Source organism: Vulpes lagopus, chromosome 2 (genome assembly GCF_018345385.1).
Source record: "Vulpes lagopus strain Blue_001 chromosome 2, ASM1834538v1, whole genome shotgun sequence".
Lineage (NCBI taxonomy): Eukaryota > Metazoa > Chordata > Mammalia > Carnivora > Canidae > Vulpes > Vulpes lagopus.
This window is the reverse complement of record NC_054825.1, coordinates 24,818,768-24,837,669: the sequence shown is the minus strand read 5'-3', so window position 1 is coordinate 24,837,669 and position 18,902 is coordinate 24,818,768. Positions and strand designations below refer to the sequence as shown.

The window sequence follows — 18,902 nt, the reverse complement described above, 5'->3', positions numbered from 1 at the left end:
CCATCAGCAGTTTTGATAATGATTTTTGCACCTACACTAACAACAAAATATGAAGGAGAATTTAAGATATTCTGAGAAAATAAAGCTGATGGAGTTCTTCATTAGTAGACCTCTTGTATCAGAAATCTAAAGGGAGTCCTTCAACCTGAAATTAAAAGGCACTAGACAGTAACTCAAAGTCATAAGAAGAAATTTTAAAAAATTAAATTAAAAATGCAACTACATAGGTAGATATAAAGTCAATACTATTGTATTTTTGGTTTGTAAGTACTCTTTTTTTCTGTATGATATAAAGGAAAAAATGCACAAAACATTAGTTATAAATCTATGTTAATGGACACATAATGCATAAAGATGTTATTTGTGACAGTAACAGAAAAGGTGAGGGACAGAATTGTACTGGGAGTAGAGTTTTATATACTAGTGAAACTAAGTTGGTGCTAATTTGAATTGGTTTGTTATAAAACTAAACTGTCGGGCAGCCCCAGTGGTGCAGCGGTTTAGTGCCGCCTGCAGCCTGGGGTGTGATCCTGGAGACCCGGGATCCAGTTCCACATCAGCCTGCTTCTCCCTCCGCCTGTGTCTCTGCCTCTCTCTTCGCTCTCTCTGAATGAATGAATAAATAAATCTTAAAAAAACAAAAAACAAAAACCCCCTAAACTGTCAGTTGTAATCCCCATGGTAACCACTAAGAAAACAACTAAAATGTATACAGCAAAGTAAAAGACAAAGGGATCAAAATGGTACTCTGCAAAAATATCAACTATATACAAAAGAAGGCAATAATGGAGGGATTGAGGAACCAGAAAATATGATAGAAAACAAATAACAAAATAGTAAAGTCCTTTTTGTTTTTACTAGCAATTACTTTAAATGTAAGTGGATTAAACTCTATAATTAAAAGGTAGAGAGAGGCACAATCAATTTAAAAAATGATCCAATGATACCCTGTCTACAAGAGACCTGGAGATACAATGACACAAATAGCTTGAAAGAGATAGGCACAATTAAAAAATGATCCAATAATACTCTGTCCAGAAGAGAACTTGAGATTCAGTGACACAAATAGGTTGAAAATGAAAGGATGGAAAGATATCATCTGGGCAAATTGTAATCAAAAGATTACAGCTGGGGTGCCTATACTAATATCAGACAAGCACATTATTTTCTGATAAGAGGCTAATGCTCTAGGAAGATATAGCAATTATAAACACATATATTTTAAGAAGAGAGCCCCAAAATATATGAAGCAAAAGCCAATATAATTGAAGAACTAGTTCCATAATAGAATTAGAGATTTCACCATCCCACTTTCAATAATGGATAGAACAAGTATATAGAAGATCAATAAGGGAATAGAGGATTTGAACACTATAAACTAATTAGACCTAAGAGACATATACAGAACACCACACTCAATAATAGCAGAATACACATTCTTTGAAAGTGCAAATGGAACATTCTCAAGTATAGACCATACGTTAGGTCATAAAATGAATCCTAATAGATTTTAGAAGAAATCTAGAAAATTTTGAAATAAGACAAAACATCTGTTCTGACCACAAGGGAATGGAACTAGAAATCAATAATAGAAGGAAAAGTGGAATATTCACAAATACATAGAAATTAAATAACACATTTTAAAATATAATAGGTCAAAGAAGAAATAACAGGGGATACTAGAAAATACTACAACATGAATGAAAGTGAAAACATAACATGCCAAAACTTATGAGATGCATCTAAAGCAGTATTGAGAGGGAAATTTATAGCTGTAAGCATATATGTTAAAAAAGGAGAATGATCTCAAATCAATAATCTAACTTTATACATTATAAGATTATTAAAAGAAGACCAAATTTAACTCAAAGCCATTAGAAGGAAATAGGAAGATTAGAAGAGATAAATGAAATAGAAAGCAGGAGATCAGAGAGAATAAATGAAACCAAAATCTTTTAAATCAAAATTGACGAACCTTTAGCTAGAATAAGGAAAAGGAGAAAAGACTCAATGTGCTAAAATCAGAAATGAAATTAAGGACATTGCTACTAACCTTACAAAATTCAATAAGAATATAAGAAAATACTGTGAACAATTGTATGCCAACAAATTAGATAAACCTAAATGAAATTGAAAAAGTCTAGAAACACACAAACTATAAAATCTGACTCAAAGAGTAACAGAAAAATCTGAATAAACTATACTAACTAAAGACAGAAACAGAATTTAAGAACCTCCCAACAAAATAAAAAGCCCAAGACCAGAAGACTCCATTGGTGAATTCTACCAAATATTCCAAGAAGAATTAATACCAATTCTTCTCAAACTCCTTGTAAAAATAGAAGAGGAGGGAAATACTTCCAAACTCATTTTACAAGACCAGCATTACTCCACAAGAAAAGAAAATTACAGGCCCATATCCCTGATGAACATAGATGCAGAAGTCCTCAATAAAATATTAGCAAACCGAAGCCAGCAGTATGTTAAAAGGACTGTATACACATACACACACTCCTAGATATATGCTCAAATTGCTGAAAACTAAGATAAAGAGAAAATCTCAAAGGCAGACATATTACACTAAAAGGAACAAAGAGGGCAGCCCCGGTGGCACAGCGGTTTAGCGCTGCCTGTAGTCCGGGGTGTGATCCTGGAGACCCAGGATTGAGTCCCACGTCGGGTTTCCTGCATGGAGCCTGCTTCTCCCTCTGCCTGTGTCTCTGCCTCTCTCTTTGCTCTCTCTGAATGAATAAATAAATAAATCTTTAAAAAAAAAAAAGGAACAAAGATTTAAAAGTAGACAGTAGACTGCTTGTTAGAAACTCTGTAAGTCAGAAGAAAATGAACACCTTTAAAGTGAAAGGGATGAAAGAAGAGGAAAAACCCTGCCAATCCAGGGAACCTGGCAAACAATCAACAATGAAGGTGAATCAAAGACAATTTCAGATAAAGATAAACTTAAGAGAATTCATTACAGGCAGACTTGTAATTCAGTTAAATGTTCTTTAAGCAGAAGATTACAGTACAAAACACACCATTTAATCCACACAAAGAAAGATCTCTTGACATAGTAAAAATGGAAGGAAATAGAAAACGCTTTTTTCTTATTTTTCATCACTCTAAATGATAATTATTCTAAAGCAAAAATGATGGCAATGTTTTGTGGGCATAGAGCGTTTGCATAAAGTAAAATATATGACAACATTAGTATGTAATTCCCACATAGTAAAAAATCTCCAAATATTTGGAAATTAAATAACACACTTCTAAATAGCCCATGAATCAAAAAAGAAGTTACATGGGAAATTAGAAAATATTTTAAATGGAAAGAAAATGAAAACACAAAATGTCAAAATTTGCAAAATACAGCTAAAATGGTGCTTAGAGAGAAATTTATAACATTAAATGCTTATATTAGAAAATAAGCAAGGTCTGAAATCAATGATATAATCTTATCTAAAATTAGGTAAGTAGACTGAGCTTAACAAAATGATGGCATATTAGATTGAACATTTAACTTTGTAGTTCTGAACTTTTTATACCTTAGAATCATCTGGGAGCTTTAAAAAATACTATGCCTAGGGGTGGGGCCTGGACACATTCGTAAAGTTCTTTAGGTGATTCTAATATACAGCCAGGGTTAGGAATCACTGATTTAACTGAATGAAACTTATTTATCACAGAAATGGGAGAATAATGAACAAATTTGGTACAGCAGGTAGCATGTTGGCTTTCTTCTCCTTTAAAAATGATAATTACCCGAATCACAGAATTCAAGTCTTCAATTATGCTCTTGTTGATGAGAATAGCATCAGGATACTCTAGTAATAACTGAAAATTTTCCAGCTCCACTTGTCCTTGTTTAAGAAGAATCTGGATAGTCAAATTCAACTGGAATCTCACTTTCTCCTCCTGCAATCTACATTGAAAAGACTTCAAAGTAAGTAGTTGTAATATATTTCAAATTTGACCTATTATCTGAGAACATAAAATTCAAACTTAATTTTCAACTTAAATTTCAAACTTAAGCTGAAGGAAAACCTACTGGAGATTAATGCAGAACATCTTTTCCTGATGATGAGCTTTCTTGGAGGTCTCTATGATACCTCCTCTTGTTGCTATGAATAACACTTGGGCTGCTCAAAGAATGGTATGGGCAAAAATACATTAGTAAAGTTTTTGCTTTATGATTAAAAAAATATTCATATAATTTTGGTTGCAAGTGGAAAAAAATTGAGATGCTACCAAATATCATATTTATTAAAGTTCTGACTTTATGTATTGACTTCTGATATTTTATTAACAATGTTTAACCTGCATGCTACTTCTATGTATTTCTTGCTAAGTCCCATTCCTCCTTATAGTCTAGATCTGAGGATGATGTATAATGATGAATTTGGGAGCATCAGAGAAGCATTTATCAAAGTGGTTGCAAATATGGAAGAAGTGAAGCAAGGACTTACAGCAGTATCCCAATCACTCAGCAAAATACAACAAGCTCTCTTAAAGAAAAAAATATTAGCTGGTTCGTTGTCTACATGGGAACTTATTGGATGTCTGCTTAGTCTTCCACAGCGTTTTCTTGTGTGCCTTGAGCCCCAAAGTGCTGACTAGCAGGAAGAAGAAGGTCTTTGTATTTTTATGGGGAAGGAGCAGGTTAAAAATAGTAAGATTTTCCCAACACTTGCCTGTTTCAAATAAGAGCAATGGAACCCGTAGGTAAGTTCCATTCTGAAGTAAGGTCTTCTGTAACAAAATGCACTTTTTCAAATAGAATTTATAAAGCTCAGCAAGAGAGACCAGCCCATACCAGCTGTAAACCAGCAAGTAGGCTTTCTGCCCCATGACAACACAATCTAACTTAGTCCTAGACTTAGTCCTTAGACTCTGTGTGAATGTACATGAACGAAAGTTTCAAATTACACCGTGAGTTCATGGAGCACTTTTTCAATTTCCTGTTGCAACTTCTCATCATCTTCTGTTCTCCTCTGGAGGAAAGCCATCATTTCCATTAAGCCAGCCGCTTTCTGCTTTATCTAAATAGGGAACCAAACCACAAACATCTCAGAGCATATGGGGCTATAGAAATAAAAGCAAACTAATTTTAAAGAACTTTAGAAAGCATACATGTCTTAACTTAGATACAAAGCTTTAACAAGCCCATTTTTCTAGGAGATTAATACGAATTTAAATCCCTGCCATTATGTAATATAAGATACCTAAAACTTACATGGCACATTCCATGAATAATTTGAAAAATATTATATTTGCTTCTCACTAAAAAACAAATATGCAAGAAACTGTAATTTTCCTTATATCTTATCTTAAAATTTGTTCTTGTCATCTTAGATAAAATGATAAAATCATAGATTCCTCAGCAAAAATATGCCATGCTGATGCTTGTGGCACTGGATTTAGGGAATTTTGGGGAGAGGAGGCAAAGGGTGGTCAAGAAATAGCAAGAAGAAGGAATATTTTCCCAATTAATACATTCTCAAATTATTACCTTTGCCACATTAAAAAAAGTATTCTAGCAAATGTTAAAGTAGGTTCTAGTGAAATATAATTCTAATCTATGCTAAAAGGGATGGGGACAACTCAAGACCAGGGCAGGGAGAAGGAAAGTTGTATCTACAATAGTGCTGCCCAAGAGAAATACATGAGCCATAAATGTGAGCCATGTATTTAATTTTCAATTTTTCTAAAGCCACATTATAAAAAGTGAAAGGAAATGGTGAAATTAATTTCACTAATATATTTTATTTGATACAGTATATCCCAAACATTATGACTTCAACTGTAATGAATATAAAAAATATTGAGACATTTTCCATTCCTTTTTCATACTAAGACTGCTAAATCCATATATATTTTCTACTTATAACGTGTCTTAATCTGGCCACATTATTTCAAGTAAACAGAAACCACATGTGCCAAGGGGTCACCATTTTGGACAGCATGGACCTATAAGTATAGACCTATACTTAGCCCTCAATACCTCTAAGGTTAATATTTTATCTCATCATTTTACTAATATTACTAACTACTATCCTAGCAGGAAAACCTAAATAACTAGAATTTCTGGAAGCATTGATCACTATAAACTATATATTTGATATTAGTACACTGAAATGAAATGAAATTGAAATTGAATATAATAAAATGTTATTATATACCTTCTGTTCATTTTCCACTTTCGCTCGTCTGGTCTTGCAGAAATGGTCCCAGACCGAGGGGTCCAAGCCTTCTGGCATGTTATTAATATTGTCCAAGTCATCCATGGCTTTCATTAACTGGGCAAATGTATCCTTACTCAATTTCCCAGATTCTGGTCTCTCTCCAAAAGGCACAATACTGGCTGTGTCTAAGTGAATTTTCTGTTTGTGAATCCTGGTATTAGCAATAAAAACCCATCAACCTTTGATATTCTCACAGACAAGAAATCAATGTTAAATGATACAACTCTTAGCATCAGTACGACATTGCATGACACTTTCTTTTGGCAAGTGGAGGCTGGTAGGTGGATTTTTCCAAAGAGAAAAGCATCCACTTTGACCTTCTTCCATACTTCCTGGATGCCCAGAATGTGACCTTGGCTGGAGTATCGATGTCCTTAACTGTTGTCAGCACTGGCTGGCAGCTTTACCTGCACTAAAGAAGTCTCCCTTCTGTGTATTTTAAGAAGGCAAGTACATGCCCAAGAAGAGTGTGGATATTCCCTGGTTACGTCCCACATATCCTCTGCTAGTATCCTTGTTGCAGATGAGATTAGCCTGGAGTATTTCAGATATAAACTGAACTAGAGAAGCACCTTTAAAAATCTACATTAATAGATTAGTTTTGTTTCCCTGGGCTCTGGCTGGGAAGGAAAGAAATGTACAAAGATTTGTACTGGGCACTCACTATCAAGATGCTTTACAATACGCTGTGCAGTTACTATTGTTATCCTCTTTCTCTAGATGAGGGAAGTCTGGGAGAAGCTGTTGATCCAAGACCCCAGGTCTGATAGATGATAGAGTTAGAAGCTAATTATGTTTGACAATGAAGCTTATAATTTTTCCACTGCTGCCTCCCAATGTGTGGGAAGTGTTCCTTCTTTCTTCACAAGACTTATTATGATTCACTCCTTTAAATAGGGAAACTAAGATATGAGGCATGTTCTAGATTGAATTTCCTGGATTGCATGTAACCTGTTAAAGGTGAGAGAATGAGTTTGTATCTTAGACACAAATAAGCCTACACTTTTGTGACCAGTTCCATGATTTCTAGCTTACCTTTGATTGAGAATTATGGAAATCTGAGTTTGTAAAAATTTGGAAATATGTGAAATAAATTCTAATGCTACTCTCAGTATAAAATCCAGATATTTTAGGGGCAGCCCCAGTGGCTCAGTGGTTTAGCACTGCCTTCAGCCCAGGGCCTGATCCTGGAGACCTGGGATTGAGTCCCATGTCAGGCTTCCTGCATGGAGCCTGCTTCTCTCTCTGCCTCTCTGTATGTGTCTCTCATGAATAGATAAATAAAATCTTAAAAAAAAAAAAGCCCAGATATTTTAGAACCCTTTTTGATAATGATTATTTTCAGTCATTTATACTGGCATTTTCCAAACCTTGTCATGAACACAATCATTTGAGATGTCTAAGTGGTCAAATATGTTTGGAAAATACTGCTTACTCTTTTTTTTTTTTTTTTTTAAAGAGAGAGAGAGAGCATACACGTGCACAGGAGTGGGGCAGGGGAGGGGCAGCAGGAAAGAGAGAGGAAGAATCTTAAACAGGCTCCATGCTCAGCACTGAGCCTGACTAGGGCCTAGATCTTGTGACCCTGAGATCATGACCTGGGCAGAGATCAAGAGTCAGATGCTTAACTGATTGAGCCACCTCTCTATTTTTTATACATGGAGATCCAAAGGCCAAAAACAAACTCTGAGAAGTTCTTCAGTAAACTGTTTAACTTTTTCTTTTAACCTAGTATTTCCCCAAACTTATTTGTTCTGGAAGCCTTTTACATGTAATTCTAATTCATACTACAAGGGTGTCATATTTGCTAGTACAAATCTTGGGAAAAATTATAGATCTGCATGCCATCTATGTCTTAAGAGGAACTACTTTCATAGCACTATGATAGTACAGTACTTACCTAGATACTTAGTTTTCAGAAAAATGAAATTATTTTTCTTCAATGCTTACTTTAAGATGTAAGAATAATCTAAAAAAAAAAAACCCTTAGGTTTTTTTAAAACTTAAAGACACTTGAACATTTTCACATAAAAGATGTTATACTGAATATTTCCATCTAGTTGGGACTGAAAAAGCCAAAATCTAACAACACTCCTCTTCCTTTATGAACTTTTTTTCTTAAAAAATGATAGCAAAGAAGAAACAAACCTTGGTCGGCGTTTAAAAAGTTTGTAGAGTATATCCACCTGATGACTGGGAATTTCAGAAAATTCTTTTTTAAAGCTGCGATCCAGAACCTAAGAACAGACATATCATTGCTTGGATTGCAACTTTGTTCAGAAGCCCTTTCTTTGTTGACAATACTCTTCAAAATATACTGTTGAATGACTTTGTTTTAAAAAATCAATGAAAATTTGATTTATAAAGTAGACTTGTTTAAGGGTGATCACTCACTATACAAGGATTTCTCAAAGATTTATTTTGAATAGGAAGTACCTCTGTGAATTATAAATATTATTTCATATAAGGTTCTAGAAATCATTCAGAACTAAAATTTAACAAAATAATACCCGTATGCAAAATATGCAAGGTGTTCTATTCTATTCTATTCTATTCTATTCTATTCTATTCTATTCTTTATGTTTTTCTATCTTATTCTTTTACATTATAAAACTACTCATCATACATATGATCCAGTAATTCCACTACTGGGTATTTACCTGAAGAATATGAAAACACTAATTCAAAAAGATATATGCACCCCTATGTTTACCACAGCATTATTTACAATAGCCAAATTTTGGAAGCAACACAAGTGCCCATCGATAGATAGAAGGATAAAGACGATGTAATATGTGTATATTACATCATATATACATGTGTGTGTATATATATATGTATGTAAATATATATGTTGGAATATTTACTCAGCCATAAAAAGAATGAAATCTTGCCATCTGCAAAAAACACAGATGGACCTACAGGGTATAATGCTTAAGTGAAGTAGGTCAGTCAGAGAAAGGCAAATACCCCATGAATTCATTTATAAGTGGAATTTAAGAAACAAATGAACAAAGAAAAAAAGGAGATACACAAAAAACCATACTGTTAAATATAGAGAATAAACTGATGGTTACCACAGGGGAAGTTAGTAGGGGGATTAGGTGAAATAGGTGATGGGGATTGAGTACACTTTATCATGTGTAATATATAGAACTAAATAATACATAGAATTGTTGAATCATTACATTATACATATGAAACTAATATAATACTATACACTAATTATACTGGAATTAAATTAAAAAAATTCTGGTCATAGTCTACTAACTTGATTTCTTGACCAGTAGTGAGGACTGCAACTTAAAATCTGAGAAGCCCTAAGGTCTTGGTGACTTCTCTCTCTCTTTTGTACAGGAGAAAATTTAAACCAGAGAAATTTATAAAAATTTATTTTCCACAGTGATTATCAGAAATAGCAATGGCTCAGAATGAAGTTCACTGATAACTGAGAATTATAGGCGGGGGGGGGGGGAATCTATGAGGAAATTAAATTATATCCCTTTGAATCTTCCCCAAATCTAAGCAGCATCTCTACTGCATTGGTAAGTGGGTAACATAATGGCTCTCACTTTATCTTCTGCCAATAAGTTGTCATAGTTTTCCTTGTACATATCAAGGTCTTCTCTGGATTTCTGGATGGCCTCTGAAGACTGGTTCTATAATAACATCAAGAATAGGTCATTGGAACTGAGTTTTTCAGGATAAACAAAAATATTGGGGATGCTAAAAATTAGAAATTTCCTAGTACAAGATAAATATGTCAGTGTAATATCCATTTTAGATAACATAGCAGAAAGTTAATCAATTGGAGACTTTGAAAGAACAAACATCTAATCACCTGTTTCTAAGTACAGCCCGCTATGTGAGTGTGTGAGTATGGAGCAGGGAAGTATGATGATAAAACTGCAGTCTTGGGATTCATATGGGCCTGGCTTCTGACAGACTGAATATATAAACAGGCAATGGCCAGACCATATATACAAATAGAACTCTGACCCACAACCCATATAGCAACTAGCCAGGAAACCAAACCATATCCTCAGCAGCAATCAGTCCCAGACTGTCAGGATTTGATTAATAACTTTCAACTTTCCTAATTTTTGCCACCATTTCTGGCTTAGGACCAAACAGAGAAAGCTGAATATGCTCCGCAAATTAATCACATAGGCTGCCTGTCTTCTAATTAACTTGCCCCTGACTTCCCTGTGCCAACAACTTATTATTATTTTTTTAAGACTTTATTTCACAGAGAGAGAGAGAGAGAGAGAGAGCAAATGAACACCTGTTGGGGCGGTAGGGGGAGGCAGGGCAGAAGCAGAGGGACAGAGAGAAGCAGACTCCCCACTGAGCAGGGAACCCCATGGAGCTTGTTCCCAGGACCCCAGAATCACGACCTGAGCCGAGTGCCCTGTCATGCCAACAATTTCTAATCAGGGTGCATCTGAAGCTCTCTCCTCATTCCATTATAAAGCTTTGCCAGCCCCCGCCTGCCTTTGAGAGTCTGCCAAATACAAGTGATGGTGGCTGATTCCTTATTATATGTATCAAGCTCTGAATAAGCATTTCCAAGTCTTGCTGTTTCAGATTCTAATGGGTGACTTAGACATGTTAGTAGCCTCTCTAAGATGGTCTCCTCACTTCTGGAAGAACTCCAGTACCTTGCAAGGTTGCTATGAATAGGGCTGCATTCAGAAGGTGCTTTGCATATGCTATTTAATGGGCTTTTAGCAAAATCTAAGTTCATATGCCATATATATGATACTTTAAATAATTCATTTGTAAATATTCTTTATTAATACTAATAAAAATGACATCTTTAAAAATTATGTGACAAGCATTTTGCATTCATTGTGTCTTTATTTTTTTTTTTTTTTCATTGTGTCTTTAATGAAACATATCTATTCATGCTATTTACTAGAGTTTTCCAGAATATGACAGCTTTTCATTCTATAAGCTAACATGTTACTTACATGTTCAGTAAACCTTAGGGTTCCAAGTGATCCAGGGAGAACAATATCCCCAGAGAGGAGCTTGCAAAGAGCTTAAAATGTTATATGTTCTGTCCAAGGTCCCACAGTCCCACAGCCAGCCAGTGGTTAAAAGTACGTCCTTTCAACCATGAAGCTATATTGTCTCATTTTATAAAATCATATGTCATATGAAAGTCTCATGATTCTTTTGAGTAAATTATTACAGATGCAGAATCATATAACTTCATGCATGAACAGGTAAGAGCGGGTGCTTTCACCTGACCCTGGAGCCAAGTCCCTGACAGGGAGCCAAGGAACACGTGCAGCTGAGAGGTATGTGAAAGGAAGGAAGGGTCTAGGTGTGTGAGCTCTTGTTTTTTAAAAAAATATTTATTTGAGAGAGCAAGTGAGCATGAGAAGGAGGAGGAGCAAAGGGAGAGGAACAAGATGACTCTGTGCTGAGTGCAGAGTCTGATTCAGGATCGATTCCAGGACCCCAAGATCATGACCCCAGCTGAAGGCAGGTGCTTTACCCATTGAGCCACCCAGGTGCCTCTGAGAGCTTGTTAAACAAGGAGCATGTCTGTTAGAAAATACTTGTACTCAAGCTATCAGATACTATTCTTACTTTCTCCTCCTGCTTCCTTGCAAGGTAGTTGTTCAGAAATGCTTCTCTGGAGTTTATTTCTTCATCCAACAGTAAAGAATATACAAGATTATTTATTTTCAATTCCTCCTGTAGAAACATTTTAAAAGGTGGAGAAAATGATCACTATGTCTATTTGAGAAGGGATTTTTTTTAAAAAGATTTTTATTTATTGTTTGATGAGGGAGAAGAAGCAGGAGGAGTGGCAGGCAGAAGGAGAAGGAGAAGCAGACTCCTCCTGAGCAGGGAGCCTGATGCGGTGCTTGATCCCAGGACCCCGGGATCATGATCTGAGCCGAAGGCACATGTTCAACTGACTGAGCGACCCAGGTGCACTGAGAATGGATTTTCTACTGAGGGTCAGACTTGACTCTCATCAAGCAGGTTTATGACATACAAATAAGAGAAATCCTTTTTAAGAAAAAGGAAATACAGACTGAGGCACCAACTACTCAGTTATTTTACCTTTTTCATTATAAGATAAAACATATATACTGAAAGATACATAAGACAATGTATAGTTTAATGAGTTATTGCAAAGGGAAACACCCTTGCATTCACTACACTGTTCGGGAAATAGAACCTTCCCATCCCAGAAGCCCCCTTATGTGTGTCCCCTTCACAATCTTAAGCCCAGTGATAATCACATTCCTGACATTCACAGCAATCACTCCCTTGTGTTTCTTTAAGGTTTATCAACCAGGTATAGCTCTCTAGGCACAATAGCATAACCTGCCCATTAAAAAAAATCATCACATTTTAAAAATCTCTTATAATCCATTAGTTCCCTTACACCTCTTTCCTCTCTTCACATTTATTTGTAGTTTTACCTTGTCTGGGTTTTGCTATCTGCATACATAATGGTGAGTTCCTCAGTATCCTTCATCTCATGTGCTTTCTGAAAACTGGCAGCTGATCAGAGGCCTGATCAGACCCATGTTTGATTCTTTTGGCAATACTGTAGGTGATACTATGTTCTTTGATCAGGACACAATAATATTAGGGTGTCTGCCTTTTTTGTTAGTAACTGTAGACACTCCATATCTAGGTCCATTATCTATGAAGAGTTGCAAAATGGTGGTATTCTATTTTTTTTAATTTTTATTATTTATGATAGTCACACACAGAGAGAGAGAGGCAGAGACACAGGCAGAGGAAGAAGCAGGCTCCATGCACCGGGAGCCTGACATGGGATTCGATCCCGGGTCTCCAGGATCGCGCCCTGGGCCAAAGGCAGGCGCCAAACCGCTGCACCACCCAGGGATCCCCGGTGGTATTCTATTTTTATTGTTCCCTTTTCATTTACTAAAATTCTCTTATAAATAAACAGATGCTTCTCCTTGTCTGCAGTATAGTTACCTAGTGGTACAGTTTATATAGGGAGGTGGAATCAATACATGATGCTTTCCCTTTATCAGTTTTTACATAATGAATTGGCTTTTATCCTCTGAAGGTGAACGATAGGCATTTTTCTTTTTAAAATATCACCAATTCACAAATTTAAACAACTTTGGTAGATTTTAGTTAATTGCAATGATTATCATTTGTTGAATCTTTTTTTTTTTTTTTAATTCATAAGAGACACAGAAAGAGAGAGAGGCAGAGACCCAGGCAGAGGGAGAAGCAGGCTCCATGCAGGGAGCCTGATGTGAGACTCGATCCTGGGACCTCAGGCATTAAACCACTGAGCCACCCAGGGATCCTTCCCTCAGAATTTAAAGGCTTCACTCTTTGGTTTTTTTGTTTCTAGTTACTGTACACTTCATTTATATTCCTACTGCTGAATCAGATTAAACCAGATTTTTCATTGGATTTTTGGGGGCAGGTAGATTATTCATTTATTTAACACATAGTATGAGCCTAGCCCTTTGCTAGTTGCTGAAGATACAGGGATGAAAAAGACGGACTTCATGGAACTTATAGTTTTGGGAGCATTAAAAAGTTATCTAATGTAAATTGAAATTCAGTTGCAGTAAGTAATAGAAAGTTAAAGAGTTGAGCATATACTGGGAAGCTCTAACCTAGTCTGAGGAACTGGCCTGTGAGCTGGGACTTGACAGAAGAGTAGATGCAGGCCAGGAGGCAGAGCTGGGAGGAAGGGGCATACTGGTGTGGTCAGGGTACCAGAGGAAGAAGTGTGGCAGGTGAGGCTGAAGCAGGACCACGGTGCCAGAAAGGGTGTTGGTCTTTTTCCTAAGAACAAAGAGAGGCTCTGGAGGCTCCTTAAAAGAAAAGGTTGTGTAGCTAAAGCTTTTATTTACCTGGTTAACAACCATTTCTGCCTTCACTCTTCTTTCAAAGAGTCTTTTCAAATGTTCATCAAAATTCTGTGTGCTTTCTTGAATGGAGTTTTGAAGTTTCTTCATTTCTGCTTCTAACGACTGAAAGGAAGCCAATAGCAAAGTTAACATTTAGGAAAATCAAATGCTCCAAGGAAGGGGTGTTCACATTTTGCTGCAAGGGAGGGGCTGGGGGAGAACAGGCCTTGTGAAGTGTCCTGGGCCCTCCAACCTCTTCAACCAGAGATGTTCCACTTGGATCTGTTTAATGTATTGTGAGTCTGAGATTTTTGCTTTAAAAAGATTATATTAGGAAAAAAAAAAGGAAATAACTGATCATAGCTAATGGTGCAGGCAGAGATAAGCCTAGTAAAGCAAATCACAGCAAATCTTTCTAGAAAATTCTGACTTCCTCCTTAAGACAGAAATTTCCAGGTACACAATCTGTACCCTAAAAATAATCTTGATTTTTTTTTAAGCCATGACCTATCTTAATGGAAGTTTTTAGATTTTAAGGAAATAAAGACTGAGTATGTAGATATATAGGTAGAGACAGAGATAGAAACATACATTAGATATAGGTGGATACAGACATAACACATATACTTGTTCTTGTTTTCAGTATATGTTGTCTCCAAAATAACTGTATCAGGGGAAAAAAGTCCCACCCACTCCCTCTACCTGCCCCCTCTTTTCTGAGATTCCACCAAGATGCAGAGCTAAGCACACAGTAGGTAAGTAGAAAGCTATAAATTTATATGTATTTTTTAAAATATTTATTTATTTAAGAGAGAGAGAGAGAGAGCCCCTATCCAAGTGGGGGGAGGGAACTAGAGTTTGCGCTGAGAAGGAAGTTCTAAATACTAAATTAGGGAAAGAGAGAAGAACCTTATGTTATGTTGAACTGGAATTGGAGGTAATAATATGAAGTTTTGATATCATATATATAATTCAGGAAGAAAATACAAAAAACAAATGTTACAATATTAAAAATTGGTGGGTGTAGGTATATAGTATGGGTATACCAGATACATGGTATATGGATGGACTATTGACATAGGTATATGGTATATAGATAGTACTATTCATATAACATTTTTGTATGTTTGAATAATTCTAAAATAAAAATTGGCAAAAAAATAATCTAGTGTTGGGAAAATTGGTGGAGATATAAAATGAAATAAGATTTGCCATGACTTGATAATTATTGAAACTGGATGAGGGGGGTCATTACACTATTCTCTCCATGTTTTTTATGTTTGACATTTTCTATAATATAAAGGTTTTTCCAATAGATTGAGAAAAGAGAAATTGGAGATAGTGGACACAGAGTTTTCTAGGCATTTGCTGAGGAGGCAGTGTGCATTGGATTGACAGAAAAGTGGGGACTTTGTCCCCCCTCTTAACTCACTTTGAAATAAATTCAGACTAACTCAAAAGTCACAAGAATCATAGAAAGAATTCCAGAATCCTCTTCAAAGGAGTCTTTTTTCCTTTTTCCTTTTCTTTTCCATAAGATGAGAGATGTATCCAATGTATAATATTACAGCATATGTCTATGCTGGAGGGAAAAACTGATGTGGGACAAAGGGGTAAATTGCCAGAGTCACAACATTGAGTGGTAAGATGGGACAGGATTGGGTATACAAGTGGAAGACTGGGTTTGGGCAGGTGCAAGGGAATTTCATCCCTAAGAAACAGAAAGGGAGAGTCTACTGGTTCAGGGCAGGTGGAGGATAGATATGACAGGAGAGTAAGGAAAATCTCTTCTAGTTACTTCTCTCCTCCCAGTGAAATAGAAAATAAGGTGAGAGTGAGCTGAGGAGGTCAGGTGTTGGAAGTTTGGAGACAGAGGAGAATGTGTGATGTGCTCCTCTAGGATCTTGCTACTTAAAGTGTTGTCCTCTGATCAGCCACAAGCCACACCACCAAGCTGCTTGTTAGAAACCTCAGGATCCTTCCATTTCCTCAAGATGACAGAATCAAACCTACATATTTGACAAGCTCCCTCAGGTGACGTGGACTAAGCTGGGGAGGTGGGGCGGGGAATGGAATAGCATCATTGAACAGCTCTAAGGACCCAATAAAGACTAAGGTCATTAGAGGGAAAGCAGTCAGTGTATTTTCTCTCCCCACTGCATGGTGCAGGTGCAGAAAACGCTGACTAGGGCTTTAGTCAAGGCGGGCTTTTACCCACTGAGGATGACCAAGGAGCAGGGAGGTGAGAGTGTAGGCAGCAGACTATTTCACAACACAAGACCAAGGAAAAATGCCACCACCTAGACTCCCTAACTGCTTGAAATTTTTACTGCATTCAAGACTGATCATTTTGGCTTTTCTGCAAATACTATCTTTGGATGAAATGTTAGCACTGTTAGAGGTTTGCAGTGAATAAAAATGGGAACAGGGTAACAATAGGTTCAAAGAAGTTGCTCATGAGATATAGCTACTATAAAGCTGACGAAGTGTCCTGCCTCCAACGATGGCATGATTTTACCTTCTTCACAGAGTAATAGATATTTTTATTTGTACACCATCAGCTTTTATATCTCTATTATAATTGTAAGCAATTTTAATGTGGGAATGTTTCTTTGTGATGCAAAGAGATAACAGTAGGAGAACTACCCTGCAAATATCTCAAGTGAGAACTGTAAAGTATTTGCTATTGATTGTCCTTCTTCTGTCAAGTCCTCTCCTTGGGATTGAGAAGAAATCAAGCAGGAGTTATTACTGAACTCAAACAGATATAGAAGACACAGAGCAGTGCCTAGAACATACTCTAAGAGATGTTCATTAAACATTTGAACAATGAATGGAGGACCAAATGAATTGTAACAATGTGGGAAATGTTGAAATCAACAAGAACTTAAAAAGAAAACAAAATGACTGTTGCAATATATTCTTTTTGTTTCTTTTTTTTGTTTTTGTTTCAATTTGTGCTAACTCTTCAAATTTATTTCTACCCACTTCCCCAAGTTCTCTTGAAAATTTAGGCTAAAACAGTATTATTAAGCTACTAATGACACTGAGGGAATCTTTTCACTTAATTTGAAAAGATATTGAAACAAAACCTTGATAGGGTTTATTCATTCTTTGCTTCTCTGACCTTTCTATACTTATCTCTTTCTTCATTTAACTCTTTGACTTTCTTCTCATAGTCTTTGAATTGTTTCCTCTCCTCTTCAGACCACAGAGTATCAGCTTTTGCCATGAAAGGAGGTTGAGGAATCACCTGAAGATGAAATGGAAAGCATACTCTGTGGCTCAAACATAAATACAGCAGTATGGTAAAAGTTCAGAGTTATCATTACAGTTAAAAAAAAGAACCCTTTTAAAATAGTATATAGTTCTTTATAGATACAGTTTTTCACATTGGCAAGACAATGGCCTGACACTTTGATTAAAGGATATGAAAAAGTTACAACTATTTTTCTGTGACATAAGTGAGGATGGGTAATTTGGGATGTACAGAGACTCTTAGGTGACAGAATCAGAGATGTGTGTTGAGATCTTCAAAACTAGAACTACACCTGAGCTCCAGAAACACTTATGACAGAAATCAAAGGGAATGTTTCTTTTTCAGAGAATTACAGATGCAACGTTATCACTGCTTTTTATAGAGACCAAAACCACTATGGTTGCTTGTTTTTGTTCTTTTATCTGCTTTATGTAAGATGGGGAAGCAAGCCTGGGGTTTCAAATATCTTATTTGTCCAATGTGGTATGCTTACAAGGTCCTGGGAGTTGTATATTTGTTGCTGTAGAATTTCTGTAACTTGGGTTAAAATAGACAAGAACAATCAAATTTGAGTAGTTCTCTCTACCCTGTTCCACCTTCCATAAGAATGTCCAGAAATCTTACCATTTTCAAAATATCTTCCTTCTTGACTTCCAGGACTCCTCCCATCATGTCCATCAGGGCCCGGTGCCTTGTGTCAGGACCCTGGAAAAGAGCCAGGGTCAGGGAGGGCAGCTGAGACAGAGATCTGGCCCTCTGATGGCACCAGAGGCAGACTCCTATCCAATGTTAGAATGACTGCATTTAGAATTGGGGAGGGTGGTGAATGGTATGGAGAGAAGAGGAGAAGGAAGCCACTGAGAGTCCAGGGACCTCTGACCATGACAAATGTCTTGATGTGTTTCTATAGTGGAGTAAAGTACAAGACTATTCAACCAAATTAGCAACAAGTATCCCTAAAGAAAGAGGGTCTTAGGTACATTTGAGCAAAACTGCATACCTGTGTCAGAAGCTGTTGCTCCATTTCATGGGTCATGGTCAATTCTGCTCTGGCTTTTAGCCACGGATTAAGAGCTTTCTGAGCTTCAATCTGAAAAAGAAAATGTACTTTTCTGCTGTTATTTTTTACAAAATTTAAACCAAACCTTCCTTCCACACAAACCAAGGAAGAGGTTAGAAAGTATCAAGAGGATAAAAGAACCATCCAGGTTTCCTATCTTGGAATAAAGATGAGATCTAAAATGAGAGGATTGAAAAAATCAATCTTAACTTCTCTATTAACTCTCACAGCTCTTCTCCATTACTAAAGAGATTATAGCAGGGATCTGGTTTAGACTAGGGGGGCAAGAGAGGGGTTCAAAGGAATGTCTTCTAAACTAAATTCTGTTGGATGAGGGCCCTGAAAGGTCAATAGCTTGGAACATTCAAGCAATTATGGGAATGCAAATGTGGCCAGCCCAGAGCAAGTAGTGAGAGCAGCTGAAGAGGAAGGGGGCTGTGGTAGGCAGTCACAAAGGGACTTGCTAT

At 36.5% G+C, this 18,902-nt stretch overlaps 1 protein-coding gene across 1 annotated transcript in view; it reads right to left on the bottom strand.

Moving 5' to 3' along the window:
- CFAP43 (cilia and flagella associated protein 43) overlaps positions 1-18,902 on the bottom strand; it is a 112,074-nt gene that overhangs the window by 5,800 nt on the left and 87,372 nt on the right. The window contains exons 25-34 of the mRNA XM_041744950.1: positions 18,376-18,465; positions 18,000-18,080; positions 17,244-17,369; positions 14,120-14,239; positions 11,841-11,948; positions 9,812-9,898; positions 8,388-8,476; positions 6,177-6,390; positions 4,924-5,036; positions 3,760-3,919 (exon numbers count right to left, since the gene is read on the bottom strand). Coding sequence (XP_041600884.1) covers positions 3,760-3,919; positions 4,924-5,036; positions 6,177-6,390; positions 8,388-8,476; positions 9,812-9,898; positions 11,841-11,948; positions 14,120-14,239; positions 17,244-17,369; positions 18,000-18,080; positions 18,376-18,465 — 1,188 coding nt within the window. The remainder of the gene's footprint in view (positions 1-3,759; positions 3,920-4,923; positions 5,037-6,176; positions 6,391-8,387; positions 8,477-9,811; positions 9,899-11,840; positions 11,949-14,119; positions 14,240-17,243; positions 17,370-17,999; positions 18,081-18,375; positions 18,466-18,902) is intronic.